This window comes from Phalacrocorax carbo, chromosome 4 (genome assembly GCF_963921805.1).
Source record: "Phalacrocorax carbo chromosome 4, bPhaCar2.1, whole genome shotgun sequence".
In the NCBI taxonomy this organism is placed as follows: Eukaryota; Metazoa; Chordata; class Aves; order Suliformes; family Phalacrocoracidae; genus Phalacrocorax; species Phalacrocorax carbo.
Genome location: NC_087516.1, coordinates 29245807 through 29259522, shown reverse-complemented (window position 1 = coordinate 29259522; position 13716 = coordinate 29245807). Strand labels below are relative to the sequence as shown.

Below are 13716 nucleotides of genomic sequence, written 5' to 3'. Positions count from 1 at the left end.
ATTAAATAAAAGGCAAGTTAAAAGTGATGTGAAGGAAATTGAAAAAAATAGAAATGGGTAGGGTCCCACTGCTGAATATTTTTCAACCTATAAGAACAAAGGAGAATTTTCTTCGAAATAGTAGGAGAAAGTCCAAATTATTATAGGTTTAGAAAATCTGATCTAAAAGATGCAGTTAAATGAGTGCTGAGTCTAGAAACAAGAGAAGACATCATCGCTTTCAAAGAGGTAAAAGTGAGCTTCCGTGAGAAAATAAAGAAATTGTTCACCATGCTCACTGAGGTTAAACCAGGAAGCAGTGGATTTAAATACATCAGGAGAGCTATAGGTCAGATATAAGGAAAATAATAATACCTTTGTATGAAAACAAGTGATAAGGAAGTATATGAAATCATGCTAGCTGAAGAGTTTTTAAGAACAGCTTAGACACATACCTTTTAAGTGTGATGCATGTTTCTGTTCTTAGGAAGCGGTGAAAAGGATGTTGAGGTTCCTAATCCCATCCTGCCTAGTTAATGTTCCACAGGATTTTTCTATTATGCATTTTGTCTTTGTGCTTTTGAAGCATTTGACATTGGGTATTTTGAAAGACAGGATATTAATTTGGATGGAATGAACTAATTTTGTGTGGTGAGTCCTGTTTCTATGGTCAAACAAACAAACAAACAAACAAAAAAGGCAGCAGGAGGACTATATTGGTGCCTTTTTCCAGGTGTGGTACAAGCTCTAACTGACAATACCCTCAAGACTAGGTTGATCCTATGCTTTGATTTTTTTTTTACCCCAAACTTTTAATTTTATTGAATTCCCTGGGAAGTTCTTCGCTCTTTTGTTTGCAGGTTTAAATATTTTGTCCTTCTGAAACCGCATGGTTTCTGAGGTAGCATCATCAGAAGAGGTAGCATTTCACTGGTACAAAATGTATTTGGCTTTTTCCTGAAGGAGGGCATTTAGTGCTTCTTAAAAAAGGTTCTCTGCCATCCCTTGCAGAGGGGAGGATATTTGTAAGTAGTTATATTTGGCTGGTACGTTATAACTAAGGTAATAGTCTGCGTACAGTAACTTTATGTTTCAACAGTAGCAACATATCTTTTGATATATATTTTTCTTCATGTATAGAAATCTGATTCACAGCTTTTTCCTTTTCTTCATCTTTAACTTTGGCTAGGATTATTAACTTCCAAAACCTGGGAATTTTAAAGACTCACTCAGTTACTTTGTGCAATTCCACTTTGTCTCCTCAGGACATTATGTGTACAGTCCAAGGAACGCTGTGAGTCTGTGCTTGGGATTGTAGGTCTGCAGTGGCCAGAAGATACTGACTGCACTCAGTTTCCAGATGAGAACTCAGACAACCAAACTTGTCTAACACCAGATGAAGATGTGGAAGGTAACTCCTATAAAGACATATAACAGGAAATTAATATTTAATTAGGTTCCCAAAGTCACTGACTTTTTTTCCCCATACCTCCTATTTAAATTACAATATTTAAACTGCGGGAATTACTCGAAACTGGGTTTCAGGAAATTTGGATACCTACAATTTGCAGATAAGGGGAAGTTCTCATAAGAAATCTATCTGAAGGAAGGGTCAATTACCCTCAATCTGTGAAAGTCAGCATTTGAGATGTGTTGCTAACATCACACCTACTGCTTCCTTGTGTTTATACTTCACTTTGTTACCTATTTAGGTGATATAATAATACTTTTCTAACCAGGAGGAAGAGTCTTGTCAGCTTAAAAAAGCTGAGCCCCACGACAGCTCTGAGAAAAATATTGTAATCTTAGTATCTTTGCCAGCTATTGTTTGCGCTTGGTTTTTGTTTGGGGAGTTTTGCAGAGAGTTGTGCCAAAGCAGCTTCAGTAGCAACTGACAAATCTACTTTTTTTTAATTTCATCCATAATGTTATAATACTAATAATTATGGGTGTGAACATGGTACAAAAGAATTAAATTGCCTTAAATGTTTCTAGGTATTCTTTATATGTATGAAGAGAGAAGCTATGCAGCTTTTCCATCTGTAGTGGTCATCAGATGTGAAGTCTGTGGAGATTCTGACTTGCATTTTCTTTTTCTTGCCAAAACACCAGTAAAGTAGCTGGGAAAGTAGTGAGATGGTGTGTGGTACAGCACCTGCAATATGCTGATCATGTTCGGTTCTCACTCCTCCCCTCCTACTCACCCACACAGTGATGATGGTCTTTCCGCAGTCTTGATCTTGCTCAGAGAAAGCAATAGGCGAAAGCTAGTTAGTGTATAGTTCTTTTAGCGAAGATGTGTTGCTGTGGATATAGTGAAGGAATTGTGAAAAACCAGCGAAGCATATATAGCAGTTAGTACTATTTCTTCAAGCAAATCCCATGTGCGCATATATCACTGTGAGGATATCATAAAGATGTGTTATACCATAGTAATGAAATCCTCTGTTGTGGGACTCTTGAGAGACAAGGAGATAATTTCCCTCTACAGCAGCGGGCTGAGGGAAATGAATTGTCCGTTGTTACACAGCAGTGCATAGGAAAGGAAGAGTAAGATTTTGGCACAATAAGGTGAGTTAAAGAAAAATAATGTGATTTAATTTTCTCAGGTATCAAATATCTTTTAACCTTCCTCCCTGTGTTATTAGATCATTTGGCTTTGAAATGTAACATAGAATGTTCATCTTTTAAATATACTAGTGGATACAGAACTAGGGTGTTCCATTTCTAGAGATAAATGCCGTTCATTTATAAAATTATAATTCGAAAAAATTCTCACTTTGAGGGACTCTGCCTAGCAAGCTGATTCACTGCTTATTGATCACCTTAGCACCGAAATAGCTATTCCTGGAAAAATCAATGTAAAGGAGGGATTTTTAGTATTTTTTTAGAAACAGTGTAACTAATTAAGGGCTCTTATCAGAGTTGTTTCGGGTTCACTTGCTGCTAGAATTTTGTGTTGATTCAATGCCAGATCTCTACTGACTACCAATATTGGTTAGAAAGTCTTCCCTGGGATGTTTAAAATATTATACCAATATTTCTGAAAAAAACCCCAAACCACAGGTAACAAAAGAAATTAAGCTTCTGAGAGCATTTACAATGTTTGTGATTACACAATACAGGTGATTTTCCAACCTAAGATGTAATTGACACAGTTATTACAATGGGCTGAATTGCTTCATTTCTCTCCCGGTCAGCACTGAATCCAAGAATACTGCTGTCAAAGACAGTATCAGTGTAAACTTAGTTATTTTCATAATGAGTTATTCTTAAATGTTGGCAGTATAGTTCACATACCTTTTATCATTAGAATGCTGTTTTTTAAGGCTCTCGAGTTCATTGATGATATTTTTGGTACAACTGTTTGATCCTGTTGAATCCTAAAATTTGCCCAAGGAACTGCATGGTATAAAACATCTGAGAGATTTTGCAGGAAGGAAAAAAAAAGGCAACATACAATGGAGGTTGTATATCAAAGTCAGTGACATGTACAGTGTGAAAAAATGGGTGGGTTTTTCAAAGCTATCTAAATAAAGCTTTCTCTAAATGCTACTCGGTAAGATGAGGCAAAAGTGATGTAAGAGTTAATTAGTGGACGTTTATAGGTGGCTTTATTAATTCAAATAGCCATACAATTGCCAAAATGCTTTTTTTTTTTTTAATCCCAGGGATCTGTTATACTAATTTCAACACACCTGGTGACCTATTTCTGCTTCACGCACACCACAACACTGGGAAAAGTAGCTAGAAAATCCATGCCCACAATCTAAACATTGTATGCTAGTTATTTGGCAAAGCTTTGAAATTTGACAGAGGGTAGCACGTGAGGGAGAGCTCTGGAAAATATTGCTCCGCCCCGTTCACAGTGCAGTTGTTAAGAGCCTTGCCTGCTACAGAGCTCCAGTTTAGTATCGCACAAGCTTTCTATTCCTGTCATTTACCCTTCCGAAACAGTCACAGTGATAAATAAGTAAGTACCCCTGTGATGATTAAGCTTGCAGCTTATGGAGTCTTGTTTCTCCCTGTTCCTTGTCATTGACAGAATGCTCACCCAGTCACTTCAAGTGCCGTTCTGGGAGGTGTGTCCTGGCATCCAGAAGATGTGATGGTCAAGCTGACTGTGAGGACGATAGTGATGAGGACAGCTGCGGTAAATGAATTCGTTGAGTTGGATCTTTTGAATGGATTACTATTTAGCTGAAGCATTAGAAAATGAGTTTTGTTCTTCCTTCAGTTATTTGAACCATAGCATGACAGTTCAGAGGATAAGGCCCTTTTTCTGTAAGAAAAATATGTTTGAAAGTGGGGGGTGTGTGTGGTGTTAAGACTAGTGGCAGTAAAAATACTTTAGCAAGCATCCCGCTCGATTAATTGTCAACACAATTTATGATATTTGATCGTTTAGATCCTGCTAACTATATTCCAGTATGTTTGAGTATTCCTTCGGTAATCGAGATAAAATGCTGCAGATTTAATTCTTTTGATATTGCTGGAGGTTCTACTGAGCTAAAACATGACTTCTGGGCAGTTTAAATCTTGAATTCATAAATATAGTTTTAAATTTATACATGGTAATATTCTCATTATGATTTATTGACAAAAGATCTGTATTGCTGAAGTGGATTCTGTACTGCAAGGGTCAAGAACTACATATTTTCTCAGACTGGTCAACCTCAAGCTGTAGGTACAAGGATAAGTGGTAACCACGGTATTTATTCTCCAGTTTATTTCTGAGTTTACTTACAGTAGAGGTGCTCTTGACTTCTAACTTAAGGGGATGTACTGAGCTTGAGAATAACCAACAAATCTCTTGGTCGCTATTTATCCTTGTATGCGCTGTCAGGAGAATTTTGAGAAGGAAAAGAGAGTTTATACTATTTCTTTATGTGACTAAGGTGTAGCCTCCGTGGAATTCTGCATGCTGGTCTGTCATCCCTAGGGGCAAAGAGAATAAGTATAAATCACTAAGGATTTATGGAAGGTGTGAATATGAGTAAAGGTTTGGAAAACATTCCGGCAGAGTAGGGCTAAGGTGCACGACCTGTTTGTTTTAACAGAGACCAGGTTAACATGGAAGCACAGTTTATGTGAGCAGCAAAACTGTGTCAATAAAAGACTTTCTACTCAGCTACACAAAAATAAAATAAGATCCAACACGTGAAAGCTTGAAGCTAGGATAAAATTCAAGCTTGTCAGCTCTATAAAACACTTCTTTTTTAAGAGCAGGTTTTTTTCTGATTGGAGTAACCTGGGGGTTATTTATCGCTCAAGCATGATGTATTCTCAATCTCTGGGAGTTTTCAAATCACACTTGTATTCTTTTTCCTCTTTCTGCCCCATTCCCCTCCCCCTGCAAAATGAAAGCAAAAATAAAAAGATATGCTCACTGAAATGGCTTTTAATACTAGGTCATTCTCTTGTTTGGATTATAAAGGAAAGGCAGAGCTGATGATCACAGTGACTCTTTCAGAGTTTGTCATCTCCACCTTGGAATCAATTGTCTCAGTTGTCCTCCATGCCAAATATTCTTTGTTGCCACCTGTTCCTTAACTCCTTACAACACTAATTGCAATGTGTCTTTTAGGATAATTTCATTCTCCTAGACGTTAACATATGAAATATTGCTCTAATACACAACATTCATTTCTCGAGTGGATTTCACTCTGTCTCCATAGTCTAGACAGAATGTCACTAGCAATCAGCAGAATTCTTATCAGTTTCTATAAATATGGAAGACTGTATCTGCTAGGAAATTACTGCTGTCAGAGTGACATTACATTGACCATGGGTAATACTGTTACTGAAAAACAAAAAGTCCTTGTAGAGCTGCAGAAGTAACTGTCTGACTCATTCATATTCCACGTGTGCAGGACAAAATCAAAACTTGATGATCTTTCCCTGTGTAAATGGCTAGCTCACATTTTATTAGATTTATCCTTTGAAATTGATTTTATACCATTAAATAACAGCATTTAAATTACAAACCTTGTATTTGAAATGCTTAAATAACAGGCATGGAACAACTTCACAGTGCAGGGAGGATGAGGCTGGAAAAGACTAGCTACAGCTTTTGGATGCTCAAGCTACTCTGGCCAAAAATGTAAGGTAGAACAGCCCAAAGGGACTAAGGTATATTCTGCCCATGCAGAGTAGAGCTGTATTCAGCACCCACTGCCGCCTCCTGTTAGGAATCCGTGTCATACTTCCACGTGATTGTTGTGAGAGGAAATCCCACCCATCCAATTGTAGTGAAATCCTAAGACTTTAAGTGCCATTTAAACCAAGATTTACAGAGAAAATTTGGCACGTATTTCTGAATGTGACAGTTCTGAGTGCATTTCAGTAGCATGTGAGGAAGTTTGTAGTATTAAATACACTTGATTGTAATTGATCATATTCATTTACTGGCTGCTGAACAATGCCTCTGGCAGAGAGCAGAAGAGGGTCCTGGAAGAGTACTAAAGAAATTGAAGACATTATATTCAAACCCAGTATTGTCCTTCACTATTTTCTGCAATCCAAGTTCTGACTGTAGTATTTTAGATGAGAGAAAAATGAGGAAGTCTTAATGTTAATGACTTAATAATGGTTGCATGGGGAATATACGTGTGATTAACAAATGGTAACTTGCTTCGTATTTGGAAGAAGAAAGAATGTAAGATCATTTGTGAATCCCTATCTCTTGCCAAAACATATGTTTGAGATGGGGATAATGTAAATACGGACAAATTTTCCAACCTCCATTTTCACTTCCATTTCATTGTCTGGAAATTGAAAATGTATGTCACAAAAATGTTTAGAGAAGAAATATAAATACACGAAATGTTAGATGGCTTCTACTGACAAAGCAGTATATTTGAACACTAAATTCAGTAAGTAGTGAATTTTTCTTGGGGAATTGTCTCTATATTTGCCTATGTTGTACTCAAAGATAAATTTTGGAGAGTCATGGAACACTTCACAGTGTAACACTATAATGTGTGGTGAAGGGGAAAAGCAAACATGAATTTAATTAATTGTAAATGCACTAAAAATGGCAAGGTTCATACATTATATATTTTTAAGCTTTTTTATTTCATTTTCATATCAAGTTGCTAACATGACTGACATTCTTTGTTCTTTATTAGAGTAAAGGTTTTGTTTGGTTTCAATTAATTTTTCATTAATAGTTATCACAAATATTATCAAGAAGAAGAAATGGTGATACCCAAGAAAGTTCTTTGGTCATCTGGAAATAGTTTCACAGGTTAAAGGCTATTTATTTCTCTGTGCTGTAACATTTATTTACATGGCTTTTTCAATCTAAACAAAATCAAGCACTCCATACATCCAGTTACAGTTAAAATGTGAGATTTTTCCAGTAATCATAAGAGCTAGTAGTGATTCTCTGTTTCATGTTCGTAAAATACTTGCTTGTGAAATAACACTTCTTGGAAACAATGCATCTGCTTAGTAACTTACTGCTGATACGCTGGCGTAGTTCCAGGTCCAGGCAAACAGGTGCCGCTTCAAATGCAGTTTGTGAGCTTAGACCTCAACTGTTTGCCTGTGGGGACATCAGGGCTGTCACCTGAATTTGAACTTGGATTGAAATGAAAACTAGTATTATCATCTATAGAACAGGCCAAACAAGGCCATCAAATCATCTGTTTCTGTCAGGAGAACACATTATTTTTGTATGGCTTCCTATGAAAACAGAACAGGACATCAGTATGTCGAAGTATTTAAACTGGCATCACAGTGAGGTGCTTTATTAGTTGATGGAAATTAATAGTGAAATAAAACAATAGAAAACACTTTTCTAAAATGGACCTTGGGCCATTCTTCATTTCCTCCAGCTGACTAACAAGAATTTTACTATCAAAGCACTTTGACACAGTTTTATAAGTATTGCCCTTGAAACCAGAGAGGCTGGTTAGCAGGACTTTGAAAAGACAATAATGCAGCGTGCTCCCTGCATAATAATGAACCCTCTTGAAGATTCACACAGCCATTGGGTCTTTCTAATCTTTTCAAACTGGTTTGGTGTCAGATTATGGAACCACAAAAACTGTTTGTGGTCAATGCTTACAGCATCTCTCTACATTTCATTGTGATCTGCATTAGATTCTGTATCAGCTCTGCCAGAAAGAATTAAGTATTTCTCATTACTATTTAAAAAGTACTGAAGTATTATGAAGTGTTAGATATTTTATACCCATTTATCAAGTGTGAACTGTGACAATTGTATTTCCATTTCTTTGTTAGTAACTATTCTTGGTACCTTTTAAAATTTATATTGCAAGTGAAAATATTTTGGGTGTTTCAGAATTATTAAGGAAGAAGAAAACAGTTGATTTGATATTGCATGCAAATGTTTCAAAACTGTGCTTCTCTACCTCCAGGTTGTAGAGGAAGGGGTCTTTGGGAGTGTCCTTTGAAGAAGCTGTGCATCAAACACACTATGATCTGTGATGGTTTCCCAGACTGCCCTGACATGATGGACGAAAAGAACTGCTGTAAGGGCTTACACAGTTTGTTAGTCCCACAAAGGGCTGATCACATTTTTGGGATCTTGGGGTGCAAAATATATGAAAGTAAAAAGGTTTTCTACAGGCAGAAAGGCTTAGTCTTTCCCTCAGGTTTTTTTTTTTCCAATTTTTCTATGGCACCAATTCATCTCTTTCCTCGTCTTGTGTCCTCTGTTGTTCACATCCTTGGATCCTTCCTCTCTCCTTGGTCACTCTGGTGCTCTCTCTTTTTCTCTCTCTCCCTCCTCCTTCTTGTGTCTTCGTGCTTCTTTTCTTTATTCCTTGTAGCTTCTTGACTCCATTTCTCAAAATTTTTTAACTTTGTTCGATATAGGTGTAGATACTCACTGCTCTCTTTTTGATTTCCACTTGATTTTCCTTCCGATCTATTCTTCAGTAAAGTTCATGTGTGTCCCGGCTTTATTTGATTTCTCTTCTGCTTGACATTTCTTAGATTCTGTCTCCCCACTTGGCTTCACAGGCTTCTGCAATCCAGACTGTGATAAGTATCAGAGATACAAAACTTAGTATGGTAAACTGGTGGTATAGGCATACTGTCCATGTGCACAGTGTGAGTTGGCTCAAAGTGCTGACAGTGGGCAGGGTCCCCCTGGTCCCCTGCAGGAGCTGCCCTGTGTTCCGTTTCCACTGTGCAGCTGACTAGTGGGATGGGAATAAGTGGAAGACCTGCGAACTGCAGCAGGTTTGCAGGCTCCCACCCTGCATGGGAAGCTGGGAGTGGGTGCTGTGAAATGTTAGTTTCACTTTCATTAATATATTAGTGGTACTCTAAACTCCCTTCTCTTGAGAAAACCTGGTGTTAGGGCGTGTCCCCAAGACAAGGAACTAGAAAAGACATACTGGGTGACACTCAGCCACCACAAGAAAGAAGAGATGCTTGGTAAACTTGTTTGAAAGCTGAAATTTTAACACTCTGGGCAATCCTGGTATTTCAGCATTTTTTCTGGGACTGTAGGATATAATTTCACAATTTCAAAAATGTTGCTCCTGAGTCTCTGAACTTCTGTTGGAGGGACAGGATGGTAGGCACATTTTATGTGCTAGGTGGAACATATGAATACATTTGCCAAAATGATTGACAGCCTGCATATATCACTAGATCTAACTTTGTTCCTTTTGGGGAAGAGGCAGCTCACAGAACGTTTCTTAATCTGTCTTTCATTGTGAAGATTATATCATTTGACTTCCAAGCACTCTGTGTGCTCTGATCTAAAAAAAGGAAGGTGGTATTGAAGTGATTTGCTAATGATCACACATTAAGATCATGGCAAAGAAAAGATTCTCCGAGGGCTTAGGTTAAGCTAGTCTATAATTATCAGCCAATATTTCCTCTCTGCTTTTGTTCAGGGCTAGAATATTCTGAAATGGCAGCAAAGTTTCTCTAGCTTAGGGCTTCTAGCTTTTGAAATATGTTCTCTCTGGAAGGCAGAGTTAGAGAGCTTTTTCTAGTTTTGCATGCTTTATTCCAGAGCCAGAAAGGTCACAGTAGGTAGCACTGCCTGCTCTGTCTGTGTGGTTTTCACTGTGGAGTACATTTTTGGCACCAGTGTTGCAAATACATGCTTGGATTGTGTGGCAGAATAGATGCTATACAACAGCCAGACATAGACACAACTGAATGCACCTTCCTTCCACTCATTCTCTCCCTCTCTGCCCTCCCCCAGCTCTCAAAATGACCTAATGATGGGGTTTGTAGAAGCTGGAAGACACGTGTGTTAGTGAGGAGGGTACTGTAACACTACACACCTGCCTTTTGGGAGGGGGTTTGTTATGGTTGGCAGAAAGTTAAAAGTCACTTGCAAATGGAAGCTCTTGTGGTTCCTGCACGGGACAGAGATTCAGAATATCCCTATTTAATGCTTCCAGCTGGCAACCACCTGTGAACTGGAGCATGTCTATCTGTACACCAGTTCCCCATCTCTAAAGTGGAAATTAAAATAATTCCATGATTTTAAATAGCAAAGGAGGATCCAAAAGTGAACATAGAATTGCTGTGGATGAAAGGAAATAGGTATGTATTACAGTAAAATATTCTTTTCAAAGAACATAAAGAAATACACAGGTTTGGAGCAGTCTTCTAAAAAGCATGGAACATAATATATTCACTTAAAGCTTGTGAGAGGCTTAGACAGGTTTCATGTGACAAGACCACAAATGATACTACTAAGTAATCACAGGTCGTGCCATTTCCAGACACCCTTCCTTCCCTTTGAGTTGCAACGCCCTCTGCAACTATGTGGCTGCCTCAGTAATGTCAATCCTGAATTTTGTTGCAAATCTGTCTCTCTTGCTCCATAAGTCTGGTCTGTGTCTACCTTCGCCCTCCTCCTCATTTTTTCAGTCTCAATATGAACTTCACATTGAGAATTTCTTTCTCAGAGTGAAACATGGTTTTGTCCTTGCAGCATTTTGTGAAGAGAGTGAACTTGAATGTGCCAACCACGAATGTGTGCCACGTGAGCTGTGGTGTGATGGGCAAGCAGACTGCAGTGACGGCTCAGATGAATGGGACTGTGGTAAGTTTCCGCCGTGGTGCACTCTGCCTGGAAGTGATGTTTGGTGATGGTAGTAATCGCTAGTGATTTGATTTAGAATACAATTGTGGTGGTGGAGAGATGCTCCCTTTATTACCAGAGGGAGATGGGATTGAGGTTGGGCAAGCACACAAGACAGTGGGCAAAAGAGAAAGGAAGGGCTCAGTATGAAGTGTCACAAGCAAAGAGATAAGAAAAGTGATGTGGCAGGGAACTATAAAATGTGTACATGGTGTGTAAAATATGGGAAGTGTTGTGGAAAGAAGAAAGAGTAGGAAAATGTTCAGATGTAGAATTCATTTGGGCAAAACTTCTAAGCCCTGATTCTGTACTTGTGAAAATCCGTATGAAATTCCCACTGACTGCAATGGTGCAGGTTCAGAGCTTCTAAGAAGGTAGTCCTACTAGGTCCCCTTTGCACTGGCTAAAGACATGCAGAATGAAATAACCTGCTGTTGATATCTATATTCAGATTAGGCCTCGTGCTGTTACATGTTGTTAAAGTAGTACTCTCCAAGTATTATTCTTTAAATAAAAATAAAGGTGGTTTTAAAAAAAATTGTACTGAAAAGAAGCAGGTTGGAAAGTGGTAGTATGTCCTCTGAGATTTCACTGAGTTAACATGTATTTCTGTACATGACAGTCGTTCATATTACTAAGTTTTGAGATGTTTTGTATGTAATTTTAAATACAGAAGAAAGGTGTACCATGGCTTACAGAAGCAAATATTTTGTATTCATACTGAAGTAGATTGTATAAATATTTTAAAACTTTTAACATTATATGAACACTAATAAACAACATTCAATAAAATCTATGCAACAGAGGAGGACTGTTCTAGACTGCATGTCTGAAAAGGAGTAATCTAGGATTAATACATACCTTTCTCATGGGGAGAGAAGCAAAAGCCCCTTTGCCATATAAGAAAGATGCGTAATGACTGGCTATGTTAAGATTAGTACTATCAAAGCAAAAGTCAGAGGAACAGTTTAACTAAAACCAGTATGTGTTTGGGGAAGAAATGCACACAGCCCAACATCTTTTAAGGGATCTTAGAAAGGAAGGGATGTAAATTTCCCTTTTGGGCCATTTTGAGGAGCTTTTTGTGTGTGATAAATGCAGTTCACACATTTTTATACATGGATTAAGAGACAAGCAATGATGTTTCTGGTAAACAATAGTTGTTTTTTCTTTCTTCAATTACACCCACATGTTATGACAGGAACAGTGCATATTACTGAGAGTCAAATTATGGTATCGCTCTTATGTCACTCAACATTCATCCCACAAATTACTTTAGTGATTTCAGTTGGACTATTTGTGGGGTAAAACATCATTTAACAAGATTAAGGCTTTCAGAAACCCATGTGAACCTGTGCTGGTGAGTCGAGTATTCTGGCTTATTCAAATACTCAAGATGCCTTTGTTGTTTAGTGTCTCATGTTGTTCAATGTTAGCAAGGTTCTGATAGCCATGGTTACCTGGCTTTTAAATTACATACCTGTTGGGCATATAAAATCAGCAAAAGTGGCAGCATCTTGGAAAACTCTTCTGAATGTAGCTGTGTGTTTTCAGTAAAACTAACCACGTGAAATAATAATGTTGTTGTTGTTCTTTTCCTTTGCAGTTACCCTGTCTAAAAACATGAGTTCCTTGATGTTCCTGACCATTCACAGGTCAGCTGCTGATAACCATGTTTGTGCTGATGAGTGGCAAGAAAACTTAAGCCAACTGGCCTGCAATCAAATGGGTTTAGGGTAAGGTCAGTAGTTTGTAGCATTGATGAATTTCTTAGGACAATTGGAGTGCTAGAGTTAGATGTGGACAATCATTGATCACTGTGATGTTAGACCTAGCGTGGAAATGCTTCACAGAGAAAAGAGGCAATGAAATTTTGTGAACAATGACTGGAACAAAGGCTCACTAAAATCTAGGCACTTTCACCACTTTATAAACATTACCTGATTGTTATTAAAAGAGTGTGTTGAAAAGGTAATAATGGCTTTCCAAGCCTCAATATTTGAACTTGCAGTTACTGCTGAGGCTCAGGATTGTTTGGCAGTGTGACATTCTGTGTCTTCCTAAAGAATTAAAATAGACTTGTCTTAGGAAACACAGAAAAATTTCTCTGCATTCGTTTGTATTCTGCAATAAGTACTGGGAGCTAGGCAACCGGATATATTTAACTTGTGTATCTCTGAAAAATGAGTCATTAAAACAGAGATTTCTGTGTGAAACTCAGGAAGAAGAATAGCCTCTATGCATCTTTCTTATTGCACACACACTGAAGTAATAGCTGCTTTATGGAATAATTGATGCAAAGTATAACTGTTGGATAAAAATCAAGTTCATATATTCTGATATCCAAAGCTGTCGTCTACTCAGAAAAGATGAGCCTGGTGGTATAGAAGGATCTCTTTTGTCAGTGTCTGATCCCCAAACTGGATTAAGAAGTGTCTTTTCTGTGTGCCTTGTACCACTACATACACTGACATGCAATCTTGTTCTTTGTACCTTTCTCAAAAAACAGAGGAGGATAAAGACCCTGGGTTACAGTGTCTGCACTTAACTTACTCTGTATGGCCTTGCACAGGATGGATGCTTGACACCAGTTCTAGCAGATGCCCTGAATCCAAGGCCACCTGTACTGAATGGACTGCCTGCCATTC

General features: G+C 38.0%; 1 protein-coding gene across 2 annotated transcripts in view; it reads left to right on the top strand.

Annotated features, from left to right (window-relative positions):
- CORIN (corin, serine peptidase) overlaps nucleotides 1-13716 on the top strand; it is a 164348-nt gene that overhangs the window by 120675 nt on the left and 29957 nt on the right. For both annotated transcript variants that reach the window (XM_064449377.1, XM_064449376.1), the window contains exons 12-16: nucleotides 1245-1390; nucleotides 4025-4132; nucleotides 8367-8480; nucleotides 10919-11029; nucleotides 12675-12804. In XM_064449377.1, the coding sequence (XP_064305447.1) occupies nucleotides 1245-1390; nucleotides 4025-4132; nucleotides 8367-8480; nucleotides 10919-11029; nucleotides 12675-12804 (609 nt within the window). The remainder of the gene's footprint in view (nucleotides 1-1244; nucleotides 1391-4024; nucleotides 4133-8366; nucleotides 8481-10918; nucleotides 11030-12674; nucleotides 12805-13716) is intronic.